The 16,701-nt window shown below is 45.4% G+C and overlaps 1 protein-coding gene and 2 long non-coding RNA genes across 6 annotated transcripts in view; 1 reads left to right on the top strand and 2 right to left on the bottom strand.

Moving 5' to 3' along the window:
• Positions 1-1,592, top strand: part of LOC309639984 — a 92,428-nt gene extending 90,836 nt beyond the window's left edge. Inside the window, exon 3 of the long non-coding RNA XR_014251951.1 lies at positions 1,459-1,592. This is a non-coding gene — a long non-coding RNA (uncharacterized lncRNA). The remainder of the gene's footprint in view (positions 1-1,458) is intronic.
• The window catches only part of CCBE1 (collagen and calcium binding EGF domains 1), a 244,194-nt gene that overhangs the window by 25,586 nt on the left and 201,907 nt on the right, over positions 1-16,701 (bottom strand). For all 4 annotated transcript variants that reach the window (XR_014251940.1, XM_082417972.1, XM_082417973.1 and 1 more), the window contains 2 exons: positions 7,767-7,901; positions 5,283-5,435 (listed from right to left, as the gene is read on the bottom strand). Coding sequence is in view for 3 of the 4 variants with exons in the window: in XM_082417972.1 (XP_082274098.1) it covers positions 5,283-5,435; positions 7,767-7,901 (288 nt within the window). In the remaining variant the exon portion in view is untranslated. The remainder of the gene's footprint in view (positions 1-5,282; positions 5,436-7,766; positions 7,902-16,701) is intronic.
• On the bottom strand, positions 2,572-5,242 carry LOC309639999. Its single transcript, XR_014251976.1, has 2 exons — positions 3,768-5,242; positions 2,572-3,681 (listed from the first exon to the last, which is right to left on the bottom strand). It is a non-coding gene; the product is annotated as an uncharacterized lncRNA (long non-coding RNA).

Raw genomic sequence — 16,701 nt, 5'->3', positions numbered from 1 at the left:
CATTAATAATTTGTTTAGAAATCTGGGTAGACATCTCTGACTTGGCATGTTTTCTGTCCTCTCCATTCACGATGTAGTCATCCGTCTCTGACCGTGACCGTGACCATGACCATGTTAAGTGAGGCATCGCTTAACATTCTGCTCCAACTCGTTCAGATTTTAGAGGTGCAATATTATTGACTAGCCACAGGGGGTCGTGTAGCTCTAATTTTTACTGATGTTGAGCAGGCTATACATCGTTAAGCGTTAGAAACAGAATTCCTGAGATACCATATTAGTAATATTTAACCAACTTAGGAAAACTAAAGAATGTTCTCGACATATTTCATACGGGCAGTCACCAAGCACATTTGGTTTTAAAAGTTGATTGTGCACATCTGTGCCCTGGCGGTAGTGTTCAACCCTGGTGGCACATCACCACCACTAGGGACAGTGGCAGGGGGTGAGGGTTTAAAATTCTTGCCAACCACGCTGCACGCCACCCGTCTGGGGATCACAACAAGGGAACGCTATTAGCCTTTTTAAAGCTCCCCAGGTTGAGAATGGCTGACCTATGGATTACTGGAGCTTGAAAGTTACATGAAACACCTGGCCTTCCCTGAAATAACTGATGTTGGGGGTCAAGGTCACTTTATCAGAAAAGAAACAAAAGTTGAAAAACAGAGACCAGAAAGCTAATTACTGCGGAGCCAACATATCCTTTATTTGTCTCTGCGTCAGCGCTACAGACGCCCTGGGGTGCCTACACTGGCTCCAGACATGTATTTGCAAAGACGAAAAAATAGAAGCGATGGAGAGTGCCCTTCCTGCCCACTAGCCAGATGGCTTGTGTCCCCGCGCCCGTGGGCACATGTCCACCTTTCCACGGGCAGAGGCCGTTCTGAGGCCAGCCCTGCTGTCCACTCACTTCCTGAATGAGCTGACATTGTGTTCGATGTACAATTCCTCTCACTGGAATGTTACAGACACCAGTCAATGCAAAGGTAAAAAAAAAAAAAAAAAAAAAAGGGAGGGGAGGGGGATTTAGATCACGTGTGCTTGTACTCCAGCATCATTATCTCTTCTTGAAACAAATGACTGTGATGAAATATTGGGCTTATTAATTAATCTAGAACGGATGAAACGGCGTGGCTGGCCTCTGACGTTCCAGATGCAGGGCTGGTCCAGCCCCCTAACTTTCCTTACTGCTGAGCTGAATATCTGGATGTTAATTATTCATCTTTTAGATACTGTAGGGAAAGTTCTCAGTTTAGAAGGTGCTGAGGCTGGGCATGCCTTCGAGTCTTGACACTCGCCTAGATAAAGGACAAAGAAATGAAAACCGCACAGGGACTCATGGGGCAGGTAGGGCTTCGGCTACTTTTGCTGATGCTAAATCACACCAAATTGTGAAAAAGATTTGTGATGGTAAAAGGGTCTTCAGAGCTCACCTAATCCAACACCTTTGTGTCTACACAGAGGAGGAAACTGAGATCCGGAGAGCTGCCCAATGACACCCAGCTGGTAAATACTGAAGCAGCTCTGGTTACCAGCTCTCTTACCTTCCAAGCCAAGGAAGTTTACACTGCATCACAGCTGCTGCAGAGATGAACCCAGGACACTTGCTTTTGTTGCCCGAATCATCAAAACCAGCCCCCCATCTTCTCAGGGGCCCATCACTTGAGTAATGATTCTAACGTTCAAGGCATAGAATGTGCCTGTCCTTTCCCATAATTTTAATTACGTGTACGAATTACTCCCCTCAGTCCCTGACCCCCGACGCCCTTGGTTACCGGTGTTGGAATGCTTTTCTTAATAAAACACTAAAACCAAACGTGAGTCCTCTGTGCCTGTGTGGTGAATTCAGTAGAGAGCAGTCACTGAAAATTAAATACTGAGAAATTCTAGAATGCTGCTGCTGCGGGCGCGGCAGTTGGGATACAACAGAAACAGTGGAACTGTTTCAGTTTTTAAAACTATGTGGGGACTTCCCTGGCGGTCCAGTGGTGAACACGCCACGCTTCCACTGCAGGGGGCGTGGGTTCCATCCCTGGTGGGGGAACTAAGGTCCCGCATGCCTCGCAGTACGGCACCCCCCAACCCCCCCCAAAAAACACAAACTATTTGTAGCTGTGATATCTGGAAGAAGATGAGGAGGGAGGACAAAGAGGAGAGAATTCGAAGCCTAGGCTCATCTGTGCAGGGAGTTGAGGTGTTACAAGAAAGCTCAGCGTTATAACCACTAGACGTTCCTACTGATTAAACAGAAGGACATTGCCCGTTTAAATCACTGTAAGCAGGAACAAACTCTCTCTCTGGAGGGCAGAGTGGAAGAGTATCGGCCTGTTTTCACTCATTAGCTGCTCTGTAGTCGGCAGCCAACAGCTCCCCGCCTCTGGCTTTGGCTGCTTCATCTGGCGATGACAACATCCTCGCCTGAAAGTCGACCAGATGACTTACCAACTTTGGGCCCCAGGGCTCAGCTCTTTGATGCTAATAAGTTAGAATTTTCCAAACTGTATTTTTCAGGGCACCGTCATCTGTGAGATGCTTTGAAGTGTTTCTTCAGAAAATAATTTTGGGAAGTGCAGGTTTAATCAAAATTAACATCTTTTAATGGCAACCTCAGAGCTTTCAACGCATTCACATTATGAATCCCTGCAGAAGTTGGTGCAGTAATGCATTCTCCCCCGAACATCTGAACGCAGAACCTTTCAAACAAAGAAAGGCTAATCCACACCTCCCAGGACCCCAAAGTCCTACAGACGACAACATGGGGAAATGCTGTAATAAATGGTTGATAAAATATGTCTTTAAATGACAGTAATAGTACAGAAGGTACAAAACCAATTAATATTTAAGAATGCTCAGATTTTTTACCGAATTCTCAGCCTTAGAAGTCAAAATGGTTATCACTTAAATTCTTGACCTCTTATACTGAAAATTTTGTGTGTTTGGACATTTTTTAAAGAAGTACAATTCAGCTCTCAGGAAAGGAAACAGAGGAGTGTGGTCCCAGGACCGACTCAGCACAAGAGACTGCTAATATCAAAGCTGCAGTGGGACCTTCCCATGCCCCGGCCCTTGGGCTGGGCTCCTCTCTGGGTCCACACTGCCCAAGAGCGAGGCAGGGGGTGAGCATGTCCCACCAAGGCCCACCTTGTCACTGCCTCCAGCTCAGACCCATTCCTGGGGTACCACACAGTAAGCAGGGTGACTTCAGAGGGATGACGTTGGGGAAACTAGGAATTAGTGCAAGAGGTGGAGGCCACCTGAGACCAAAGAACAAGTAGATTCAGTGTATAAAATCTTCCCCTAGGCTCTGGAAATTCCATCCGACTCCTGTGGTCTCTGCTAGTTAAGGTCGGGTCTCCGAGCAGACCACTCTAACCCACCAGGTGGGAAGTGCTCACGGGTGGCCCGGTTCCTACTATTTAGAGATCCCTACCGTCTAAACCCCACCCTGAGACTCAGCAGTCGTTGCTGCCACCTCTGCGGTTTCCTCTAGATTGGGTTGCTCAAGGCTGCCCTTCACGCCCAGGTAAACGGGATTTCACCTGAATAGAAATATGAGGCAGAGACACAACAGGGTTACGGGCTCGAGGACCCCTCGGTTCAAGCCCACGGAACTCCCTGGCTCGGAGCACAGCTGGAAATCCAGTTCCAAAATGAAAAATTAGAAAGCTGCTTTCTTCTTGCTACCTCTCAAGTCAGCCCATCACTAATACTGCTTTCTTCTTGCTACCTCTCAAGTCAGCCCATAACTAATACTGCTTTCTTCTTGCTACCTCTCAAGTCAGCCCATCACTAATACATCAGTGGCTAAAAATCCGCACCTCATTTTTCAGTGAGATTCTTCCTTTCAACGAAGGACATAATCTAAGAGGTAAGTTACACATCCCCCTCCCCCAAACCTTCTCCACCATGGGACAAAAGTGAAGTGATTTTAATTCTGAGTAATAATTAAAAAGTGGTCTGAAAAAATGTTTTGAAAATGTCTGAAAAATGCCTGAAAGACTGATTACCCCTGCTTTTAGCACCTCTGGGCGCCCAGGTCCCACATGCTTCAGGCTTTAAAGAGTGTCACACGAAGCCCTCTGAGTCATTCCAGTGACCCCAAGTTGCCCAAGCCTGAGCTGACTGCGAGCAGACCTTTCGCGTTACTTCTAACGTACGCTGGCTTCCTCATGACTCAACCCGCTTGCTCTTCAGGATTTGCTTTGCAGTTTTTCCGTGTGAGACAGCTGGTCCCCAGCTGTCTGCTGTCCTCAGCTGATGGCAACGGCCTTCCACCCTTTTGTGAATCTCAGGTTACACGGAAGAACCGCGATCTCTTGAGCGCCGAACAGTTCGGGTCCTTCCATTCCCCTGCGTTTCTTGGTAGAGATGATTTGCCCTGGGAGCCCCTCGCCACCCAGAGGTGGCCCAGGCCCAGCTAACCTCTCCCAGCAGACGACAGTGGTCCTGCCACTTTCTCCTCCCGAGGAGTCAGAGCTGAACTCTGAGCTCAGGAGGATGACAGCAGCTTCCTGGCCTACAAGGGTTGGAGATACAGGAATGCCCTTTCCTTCTTCCCTCCCTCCCCTCCACATTTAAATAAGGCAATGACCCAACATTCAAGCTGATCACATCCCTAAGTGATCAGACATCTCGGCTGAATCTGGTCAAAATAATGTAAAGCAGCTTCTCAAACGCTGTGAAGAAAGGCCAGCTTCTAAAAGTTCTCCACATCAGGGTGGACCGGGCTTGCTAAATGCAATAAAAATGAACGACTGGAAAGTGTTTCTCAACACCCTCAACTTCTGTTTTTTTACCTGAACATGAACCAAATAACAGCTCACGGGCAGGCACGGGGCCACAGACTATACTTTCAGTAGCGCTGAAATGGATTGCTGCCTTACACAGAAGTGTTTCATGTCTTTATTCAGCCCCCCTTTTTTTTTCTTTGGGAGAACCCAGTGTTTCTGGCCTCATCTCTGCTCCTCCTAGTTTGGTCTCAGCTCGTAACTAAGTTCCACTGATCTGTCCGTGAGCACACCGCACCTCCGCGCTTGGTGCAGAGCTTCTCCCAATACAAGACCAGCTCACAAGCCTTGCCGCTAGCAGGCAGATCTTTCACTAGTTCTCTAGGGGTTTGACCTTCTACCTTTCTCTTACCCAGATCCCACCTACCATTCATACAAATGCCCCTTCCTGCCCACTGCTTCCTGAGGAAGCCTATTGGGTTTCCAAGTGCCTGCCTGCCTGCCCATCCCTCCCTCCCTCCATCCAATTAGGGGGATAATTTTACTTGCCCTACTCACCAGTGTCGTTGGGGTATTTGTCCCCCTTGGTGCACGTCCTCCCGTCGTCCTCCTGGATGTAGCCCTCCCGGCACTCACAGCGGTAGCTGCCCAAGGTGTTGATGCAGATGTGTGCACACAGCGTTTCATTACTGGTGGCACACTCGTCGATATCTGGGTTTGAACCAAATGCAGAGAACACTAAGACAGTTTCAGAGAGATCACTTTCAACACAACAGGCAACCTTAGGCTTGGCCCTTCTGTTAATGTCTGCAAAGGACACTCTGCCAGACCTCCGTCACTGAAGCCTGGAACAAAGCAGGAAGCTAGAGATGTGGGCCATTCACGACAAGAGCACTTCGGGCAGTGTCACCATGGTTACAAACTTATCAGTGACGGGGTTCCTGGTTGTGGCTTTGCCACCGCCAAGTCTCGTGGCTTGGTGCAGGCACTGCTAGCCTCCAAAGTTCTCACTATAGAACATGGCAGTGAAGCCTGCCCTAAATACTTTTGCAGGGCTCCCTGGAAGAGGAAATGAGATAACAGATGGCAACACATTTTGGAAAACGACTATTGTAGAAATGATTTCCTGCAAAGACCCTAGTGTGCCGAGGGTTTTTATGTTCCCTTTACGACCAGAGGTTCCTAACAGCATGGTGGTGACCTAAGGCCACTAGGAACGGCTCCTTCCCAGCTAGGAGATGTGATGATACCTGGGAAAAGCCACTTCTGATAAAAGAAAATAGTCATAATGGGTCTAACGGAGAGCGTTTTCCCCAGGAAATTTCAGCCCCATCCATGACCCAAACAGACCCCTCCTGAGTGGTGGAAATGAGCCACGACACCATCAAACAAGTAACCAGCGAAAGTCCACGTGAACCGTACACATCACAGACTTGCTCCCCTACTGAACGGGTGGAAACAAAGCCATTTCCCAGCAGGGAAAGAGAAGGAGGCCCAGACCCATTTCCCGCTCACTGGCTGAAGATACCGGGTGGCGGCCAGGACACACAGCCCCAGACTGTGCACACGGGGCCAGCGGACAGAGCCCAACCTCGCGCTCCAGGATGCCGACCACGTCCCAGCCAGTCACTGGACAGCCTGCCTGGGACCCACCTCCGGCAGGCCCTGTGTGCCCACGAGGGGAATATGGTCATCTGGATGTTCCCCTGGCAGTTCATACCATGCATACTATGTCACCCATAAGCTAAGACGTCACAGCTGGCACCTCCTCTGCAATTCCTCGGGCTGACCATGTCTGTCCACGTGCCCCTGCCTCCAGCCTAAGGGCAAGGCCGCCTCTACTGTCCACAGGAGGAAGGACAAGGTTGAAGGGAGAGAGAAACAGGTGGGACTCTCAGCCGACTGCTCGTGTTGCTGGTCCCCCAGCCCCCCAAAGAAAAGAAGCGGGTCCCAGAGCCTCCACAACTGAAATCAGAGCCCTGGCGCCTGGGACCTCGGATCGCGGTACACACGGGTTTACCGTGCTCTCTGCAGGAGAGCCCATGGGTCCCCCTCCGTTTGCTTGGTGGTCCCAATTCCATTCCTGTTCAGTGGGGGGCGCCTTCCCAGGGGCCACTGCGGAGAAACCAGGAGACCTAACATCTAGAACTTCTCTTAAAGGATGCTCTCCAGAGCCCCCCCGGGGCGGAGAAGGGGGCTGCTCAGCACAGCTGGTTCATTTTCTCTCCAGATCCCTCTGCAGTCTCCTCAGTTCATCTTTGAGCTGGTCCTCAAACTTCACTGTGCATTTGTGCATAGGCAGATTTCTGCATCCACCCTCAGAGTCTGGAGGGGAGGCCAGGAACCTTTTTTTTTTTTTTTTTCTTTAAAAGCGATAAGCCCAGATGTTTCTGAGACAGTTTAGCCATGGACTGACCACACTTTGATACAAGCAGCTCCAGGGGCCAATGACCATAAACCTGCCTCAGACACCCAAGGAGTGCAGGGCTGGGAAGCCTAGTGAGCGGGGGATGGGGGGGCTGGAGCAAGCTGGTGGCCACGGATGATGCTGGCTTTGCTCAGATGTGCCCCGGGGGCTGGCTTCAGCTCCCTCTGAGTCATTTCCAGCCTGTCTGCCATACAGACACCTCCCCTCCTTCCCAGTCTCTCTTCCGGGTCATCTTCTGAGAGAAGGCTTATCCTTGTTTCGTTCTTCCTGCATTTTCACATTTCTGCCCACTTACATTCTGTTTCACCTTATTCTAGTTTTCGTTTGATAATATTCCCCTTCTCCTGCTCTTACATCTCACTGCCAATTAGGATCTGACTGGTACCCACTCCCTGAAGGATCCCTTGGTCATCGTTTGTTTTAATAATCATGGTGAAAGGCAGTGACCCCTAGAACAGTACCAACCCAACTCCATCCAACAAGTATCAGGATGTAAGGGGAGGGATCAAAGTGGCTCCTGAGAGCTGGTCCCCACTGATGAAGAATGTTCAAAAGAATCATCAGAATCTGGCACATCCTCAGGACCCAGGAAATAACGCGCACGACCAACGCACCCAGACAGTACGGCTTCTCCCGCCTCCGGTGCCTCTCCCGGTCATATCGGTATCCTGGGTAACACGTACACAGCACTCGGCCGAAGTTATCTGTGCACTGCTGTTCACAGGGAGCCTCAGCACATACATCATAATCTGAAAGAGAGAAGTGTGAACTCAAATCAACCACAGTCATTCACTAGACGGAGGCGGGGCCCACCCGGCCCTGGTCGGGAACAGACTGTCTAGGCCGCACTCAGCTCGAGGGGAACGCTGGTGTGACCAGCTGTGCGTAGAGGGAATTAACTCTTCAGGCCACGGGGCATCTTCCAGGAGGGCTGCGATGGGTAACTGAGTGCTTGGCATCTCCATGGTTAAACGCAAATATCACTTGTGATACTCCCTGGGTCACCTCACCATCCTTTTTTTTTTTCTTTCTATAAGAGCATCGTTACAAACTTTAATGGTGTATTGATTGGCACAATCTATGTCAGAAGAACGTGCTTACCATGTAAAAGTAACCTCAAATAAATTCATCTAGCGCAAAGATCTTCAAACCAAAATATGCAATCCCTGGGGTAAAAGGAGATTTTCCTCTGGGTACTTGGACACATATAACTTTAAGAGGGTCAATTTACAGATATTAAACTTTCATGTTTATCCTTTCTAAAAATTGATCTACTTGAGGATTTCCCCCATGATCAAGAGTCACTGTATTTCTCTTTTGCTGCCTTTCCTTTTTTCATTTTAAATAGAACACCTTTATTAAAATATAATCCACATACCACAAAATTTACCCTTTTATAGTGTGTAATTCAGTAGTTGATTTTTGCCATTCATCCAGAGAGCAAAGAAGCTTTAGGTGGCCAGGCTCTGCTGAATTACCTGGAGGCCTGTTTCCTCTTTTTCACCAACTGCTGTAGAGACCAGGAATTCCTTCCAGCTGAATACTGAAGAACAGCCAGCCCTGGCGATGGGCACTGGCGTCCTAACGTGAGGGGCGGGGCGGTGCTGGAAGCCAGGCAAGCTGGGAGGAGCGTGGGGGAGGCTGACTGATGTCTCTGTGCGCTGTAGGCATGCAGATGCGGTGGGCGAGGGTCGATTCTGCATGCTGAGCGGCGGCTGGGTAAGGCAGAATGGCCAGAGATCTCGTTCCAGCTCTAAGTCTGTGCAAACTGGGGTGGATGCTCTATTCGTCGCGAATCAGGGCATCTCCTCTTTTGTCAGTCCCTTACAAACTAATACTTAACGAGCCTCTGAAGGGACTTTGGCTCTAAGTCAGGAGGCACAGGCTGAACATTTACTTCCAGACTAGACCCAGCATCTCATTAATCACTGCACTGTCTCCCCCAGGTGCTGACAGATAAACTATCGCTGGAAACAGAGTGAGCCTGGCTTTGCTCTGTCACATGTGAAAGTGTAATGGGTGGGCTGTCAGCCCCTGATGCGGGTGGGGTCAGCGAGCAAGGATCACGCCAATCTCAGGACGACCTGGAAGGCGGCCCTTGCTAAATACCCCTCCCCACAGATGTGATTCCAGGCCTGGTCCTCCTGCATGTGTCCCTGGTCAAATGCATTTTCTTCACCGAAGCATCACCTCTAGGCAGCCTGTGTTCTGTCCTCTTTTTGCTCAAGAGCAAGGTATCAGCCGTGATTGGCTGTGGGCTGCCCTGCTCGGCCAGCTGTACCCATCATCCAGCAGCTGACAGGGAGGGAGGGGAGGAAAGGGGCAGAGTCAGGAGTCCCCTGTGGACTGTTATGCTAAGACCTGTTTTGACATATATGTGTTAATATACGATATTTGTTTTTCTCTTTCTGACATACATGTGGAATATAGGAAAATGGTATACATGATCTTAATCGCAAAGCAGAAATAGAGACACAGACATAGAGAACAAACAAACGTATGGACACCAAGGTGGGGAAAGGGGGGGAGGGGGGGAGGGGGGTGGTGGGATGAATTGGGAAATTGGGATTGACGTATATACACTATTGATACTATGTGTACAATACATAACTAATGAGAACCTACTGTATAGCACAGGGAACTCTATGTAATGCGCTGTGGTGACCTAAATGGGAAGGAAATCCAAAAAAGAGGGGATATATGTGTGTATGTATAACTGATTCATTTTGCTGTACAGTAGGAACGAACACAACATTGTAGAGCAACTATACTCTAATAAAAATTAATTTATAAAAAAGAGATAGCAAAATGCTAAAAAAAAAAAGAGAGAAAGAGAAAGACCTGTTTTGAAAAACAGCAGCCCTGATTTCTTCCTCATTCCAGCTCTCTTGAGGTACCACTTCCAGCTCCTCTGGCTGATTCTTTTATGATTTACCTCTGCGTCTCTAAGCAGCCAGCTTGCATTGCTTCCTCCTCCTCTGTGTGCTGAATACTCTCCATGGATTTCCAGTCATGGACGAGACACGTTCAGCTTTATCACCGTTTCCTCAACCACGTCCATGCTTCCTACTCCTTCATTTTGCCCCTGTCGTTACACTGAAATTTTGGTTTTATTATAAGTTTTCAGTGTTGGCACCATAATGACAATATAAAAGCTATTTTTTGCTAAGCCTGGAAGTATACTCTAATTCCCTATCCTTCCTTGAAGACCCTTTTGTTTTCCCTGGAATTAAAATAATTATCTAGTACCACATGCACCCAATGTTCATTGCAGTACTATTTACAATAGCCAAGACATGCAAGCAGCCTAAATGTCCACCAACAGATGAATGGATAAAGAAGATGTGGTACATATATACCATGGAATATTCCTCAGCCCCAAAAAGGAATGAAATAATGCCATTTCCAGCAACATGGATGGACCTAGAGCATGTAACACTAAGTGAAATAAGTCAGACGCAGAAAGACAAATATAATCACTTACATTTGGAATCTAAAATATAATACAAATCAGTTTATTTACAAAACAGAAACAGACTCACAGACACAGGAAACAAACTTATGGTTACCAAAGGGGAAAGAGTCGGGGAGGGATAAATTAGTAGTATGGGATTAGCAGATACACACTACTACATATAAAATAGATAAACAACAAGGATTTACTGTATAGCAGAGGGAACTATATTCAATATCTTGTAATAACCTATAATGGAAAAGAATCTGAAAAAAATATATATACAGCTGAATCACTTTGCTGTACAGCTGAAGCTAACAATACTGAATATCAACTATACTTCAATAAAAATAATAATTATTTTGTATATTTGGGGGGGCAGTTGTGAACTTTCTCTCTTAGCTTCAAACTTCCACTTCCATGAGCTACTTTGTGACTGGTACTCTGGAAACCACATTTCTGCCTTGTTGGCTGCTGGCTTATTAAGTACTGAGAACAGGGCTGGGAGAGTGAACAAGGTGGGAGGGGAGAGAGACTGAGAAAGGTCTTACAGGATTTAAAATTTTGAAATCATGTGTGCCTGAAAATGTCTTTTTTCAACCCTTATGGCTAGTTAGGGTATATAATTCTAAGTTTGGAAAACTACCTTAGAATTTTGAAGGAACTGCTCCCCTGTCTTCTAGCTTTCAGTCCTGCTATGGATAAGTCCTATAAGATTCTAATTCTTGATCTTTCAAATCTCATTCTTCCCGCTTTGAAAAATGTTAGTATTTTCTTTTTGCCCCAAGGTACTAACATTTCACAATGATGTCTTTATGTGGGACCCCTTCAATTTTTGGTAGGCTCTTTTAATCTAGAAATTCATATCCTTCAATTCTAGAGAATTTTCTTGAATTATATCCTTAACGATTTACTACTCTCTTCTTCTTCCTCTGTTCTGTGTGGAACTCTTATTTGGATGTTGCATCCCCTGGACTGGTCCTCTAATAATATTCTCATATTTTTCTTTTACTATTTTTTATTTCTTTGATCTTTTGCTCCAGGTCCTGAGAGATTTTCACAATCTCATCTCCCAACCTTTTTCCTGTTCTCATTTTATCATGTTTTTAATTTCCAAGGATTCTTTATTTCTTCTTTGAATGATCTTTTTTAATAACACCATGTTCTGGTCCCATGGATGCTATACCATTTTTGCAACTCACTGATGTATAAATGGTAGTTACTTTGAAGTTTTCTTCTTTCTGTGTGGTGTTTTCTCTAAGACTCTTTTTCTTTTTTTCCTGTATGTTTCTTTTGTAGGTTTTCCTCTAATGACTGGTGATCCTTTTTCCTGTTTGGACGTCTGCTGTAATTGATTCATGGTTAAATACAATAGCTAAAATATAAAAAATTTATAGCTAAATAGAAGCAAAGCTATAAAATTAGCTAAATATTGAATAGAAGGCTATAAAATCAGCTAAATGGAAGCTCTTTGCGTGTGGTAGACTTTATAAACACTAGGCTTAATTTTTTTTTTTAGCATCTTTATTGGAGTGTAATTGCTTTACATTGTTGTGTTAGTTGTTGCTGTATAACAAAGTGAATCAGCTATACATATACATATATCCCCATATCTCCTCCCTCTTGAGCTTCCCTCCCACCCTCCCTATCCCACCCCGCTAGGTGGTCACAAAGCACCAGCTGATCTCCCTCTGCTATGCAGCTGCTTCCCACTAACTATTTTACATTTGGTAGTGTATATATGTCCATGCCACTCTCTCACTTCATCCCGGCCTCCCCTTCCCCCTCCCCGTGCCCTCAAGTCCATTCTCTACGTCTGCATCTTTATTCCTGTTCTGCCCCTAGGTTCATCAGAAACATTTTTTTTAGATTCCATATATATGTGTTAGCATACGGTATTTGTTTTTCTCTTTCTGACTTACTTCACTCTGTATGACAGACTCTAGGTCCATCCACCTCACTACAAATAACTCAATTTCATTTCTTTTCATGGTTGAGTAATATTCCATTGTATATATGTGCCACATCTTCTTTATCCATTCATCTGTCGATGGACACTTAGGTTGCTTCTGTGTCCTGGCTACTGTAAATAGCCTGGGCTTCATTTAAGTGATTTGCCTCGTGCATTTCAATGTCAGTTTCTTTAGGACTTTTTTCCTGAATCATCCAGAACATCCACAGAAGACATTTCCAAATCCTTGCCTGACAGTAAAGTCAGGAACTTTTGGAACTCAAGTGGAGAAGAAGGTTGAGTGTAACATTTAATGCATGATAATCCTTTACTAAATCCTTCCATTTTCAGTATCAGAACCCTACCTTCACCTCTGACTGGCACCCTCAGTCCCAACAACCTCCAAGTACCCTCTCAAAAGAATACATCTCTGGTCTTGTGCTTGGTCTTGGAAGGTGCAATATTCTGTCTCTGTGGAGTGAAGGACAAGTTCTGGGAGTCTGACTTCTTCTTAAACAGATTTTCAGTCAATCCTTCTGTGTTGACATTGTTTTTCACTTCCTAGTACCTCTGCTTCTGGAAACTTTTAGTTTTTCTGATTGTTATTTGTTTTGGTGTAAATTGGATTGCTCCTTAGTTTCCCCTGATGCTGGTTAAGGATTCATCTTTCCCATTTTGCTAAGTTATTTACAACCTCTCTGTTCTCCAGATTCCAAATTTTTGTTGCTGTTATCTCCTCTTCCTTTTTCTCTGTTTTTGTGGGTTTATATGTCTTTTGTGAACCCTCGGCATCCACAATACACCTTCCCCCTGCCCTACTTTGTGGGGTTTCTGGAGGTAGCAAGGTTAGTGAATTTATTCAACTTTCCATTTTTGATGGTTTTCCAGAGACCACCAGCTTCCTGCTCTGTAGCTTTTCCCTCTACAGTTTCTCTATTTTCACCTGTCCTATTTCTCTTGGCACCATTCTAACTCAGATCTTCAGAACCTCCCTTGTAAATCCTCATCTCAAGATTCTTCCCCCTTAAGTCCACTCTATGTAACACCGTCAGGCCAGTAATATTCTGAAAGTATAGCTCTGTGAGTGTCACCACCTTGCTCAAAAAGCCTGTAAATGCTATGCTCATCAACATTAAATATAAATGGCTCACACTCTTGCATTTGAGGTCTGGTGTTCTATCCCTGAGACTACGCTTCCAACCTTAAGACTCATTTATGAATTCCTTACACTTTGATAAGGAATACACTCTCTTCCCCATCATCCCTTATCACATCCATGGCTTACTGTTACATTTTTGTTTATTCTGTTTTCACCCTTTATAATGTCCAATCAACCCCTCCACTCTTACTCTCAGCATTTTATTACTGTTGATACCCTATTTATCTAGTTTCTCAAGTCCCAATGCAAACGTCACTTTTTTAAGAAGACTTCCTTGAAGTCCTCAACAGAGTTTAGTTTCTGCATCCCACCAATCCCCACAGGACTCGATCCTGCTCTGCCATATTTGCTGAATGCCTACTCTGTGCCAGGCTCTATTCTAGGAGGCATGAAGCGGTATGATGAAGAGCACAGGGTCTGGAGCCAACCCTCCCCACTATGCCACTCTCTCTGTGATCCTGAGGTCTTTAAGACTCAACTTCCTTACCTGTAAAACAGGGAGAACAATAAGACCAGCTTCATGGTGCTTTTAGGAAGATAAAATTGGATGATGCATTAAGCACAGTGCCTGACACCTAGTCAAAGCTTGACCTGCTTTTTAGCTTCTTTTACTATTAGTTCTAATGATTGTTTGGATAACTGAAAGGAACTGTGTCCCCTGCAGTAACCAGCACTATTCTCTTCCTACAGTTTAAGTTCAATTAGTAGTTGCTGAACTAGAACAAATCTGATTACCCTACCCCCTGGGCAATGTAGATAACAATTATGGCAGGGGTTGGCAAACTTTTTCTGTAAAGGGGCTAGATAATACTTTTGGCTTTGCAGGGCTTTGTTGCAGCTACTCAACTCTGCTGTTGCAGGGCAAAAGTCGCCATAGACAAAATTTAAGTGAATGGGTATGTCTGTGCTTCAATAAAGCTTTATTTACAAACCAGGTGGTGGGCCAGATGTGGCTCACAGGCCACAAGTTGCTGACACTTAAACAAATGAGGCAACAACACTTTTAAATGGCAGCTTCTACTCACTAGCATATTTGTTTAGAAATTCTAATCTCTTTCTATTATCTGTAATGGCTATTTTAAGGGTTAACTTGGCTAGGCCACAGTACCCAAATATCTGGCCATTTTTCCAGAATTTTCTGCAGAGATTTTTTTTTTTTAATGAGATTAACATTTAAATCAGTAGACGCTGAGTAAAGCAGATTGCCCTCCACACTGTGGGCTGGTCTCCTCCAATCAGTTGAAGGTCTAAATAGAAAAACGATGGCCCTCCATTGATAAAGAGGGAATTCTGCCAGCACATGGCCCTTCAGACTCAAACTGTAACTCTTCCTGAGGTCTGCAGCCTGCTGGCCTACCCTGCAGATTTTGGACTTGCCTGCCTCTACAATCTCGGGAGCCAGTTCCTTAAAATAAATCTCTGTTTCTCTGGAGAATCGTGACTAATACACCATCTTTTCTGAAATCCTACACTTTGCATCCTTGGGTAACAGAAACATTTATGATGAAAGATATCTTTAGTCATAAACACAAACACACACACACACTGACTTATTCCCACAGAGGAAAACAAATCAACTTTAAGAAGTGTTCTAGTGAAAAGCGACAGAACAGAGTTAGTTACGGCAAAGCAACTTTCAGCACTTGGGACCACTTTTCTTGGAAATATTCAGTTCTAAGTTACATTAATCTTAGGTGCTGATAACGTCTTACTGCAGGGAGAGGGAGACTGGTTCTAGGCTTAGATGTTTGAAACCACACACCTATCATTTAAAGAAACTCTAAGCATGTGGTATCCATGTAATGTGTTTTTAATCAGGTTGGGCAAGGTCCTTAACTGGGATCTTAAATTGATGGGCCTAAACTTCATTATCTTTCTGTATCTGCAAAATTGAAATATAAAGGACTCAGCTGGTGGCTGAGAAAAGCTGGCTTATAAAAGAATGCAATTATTTTGACCTCTGTGGTTTTTTTTTCCCACCGAGCTCTAACAGAACTAGCTGGCAGTGAGAAATTCCATCTTGGAGAGACCAATATAAACCAACGTATGTGAAGAGATTTCCTAACCAGCCTTCCTAAAGCAGCTTTCTCGGAGTTGACAGCTATGGCTTAATGAACTCTTCTGTAAAAGAGCGCAATAAATAAGAAGGATTCATTTATCTCTAACTGATAAAGAAACTGCTCCCTATGAGATAATGCAATATAATTAGCTTGGCTGGGCTCCAAGTCCACTAGAGAGACCTGGATTCTTGGCCAACAGTGAAGAAAACTATTTCCCATTACCTACTCACCTGTCCCCAGCCCAGCCCTGGGCAAACTAATCTCATGCTCTTCCAACAGTTCTTAGTGTTTTCTGTATCAGTGCTCTGCCTGGAATCTTTTACAGTTCTCTTCCTCCTTCTTGTCTAAGTCCTGAGCAGCCTTCCTCATAACCTATAGCTCCAAACTCCTCTCCTTCTCGAGACCACCTCTGACCGCTCTGGTCTCTGGGACTATGTGCCCCTTCTGCAATATGTGTGCCTCTACTATGCATATTGCAGTTGTTAGTAATAACAGCAACCACGAGTTATCAAGCACTTAATAAGAGCCAGCCTCTGTTCCAAGTACTTTACATGCGGTAATCCTCTTAAAGCCACCACATGAGACAAGTACTAACACTTTCTGCAAAAACTAAGGTTTAGAAAGTCACGTGCCCAAGGTCATAGCTAGCAGGATGTGTGTTATGGACTGAATGTTTGTGTCCTCCTGAAATTCATATTTTGAAACCCTAACCCCCAATGTGATGGTATTAGGTGGGGGCCTTTGGGAGATTATTAGATCACGAGGGTGAAGCCCTCATAAATGGAATTAGTGCCCTTATAAAAGAGACTCCAGAGAGCTCCCTTGCCCTTTCCACCATGTGAAGACACAGCAAGAAGATGGCTGTCTATGAACCAGGAAGCGCTCACCAGACACTGGACTTTCCAGTGCCTTGCTCTTGGACTTC

The sequence above is a fragment of the Balaenoptera physalus genome (genome assembly GCF_965194825.1).
Source record: "Balaenoptera physalus genome assembly, chromosome: 12".
NCBI lineage: Eukaryota > Metazoa > Chordata > Mammalia > Artiodactyla > Balaenopteridae > Balaenoptera > Balaenoptera physalus.
Note: the sequence above shows the minus strand (reverse complement) of the source record. Positions and strands in the feature narration are given on the sequence as shown.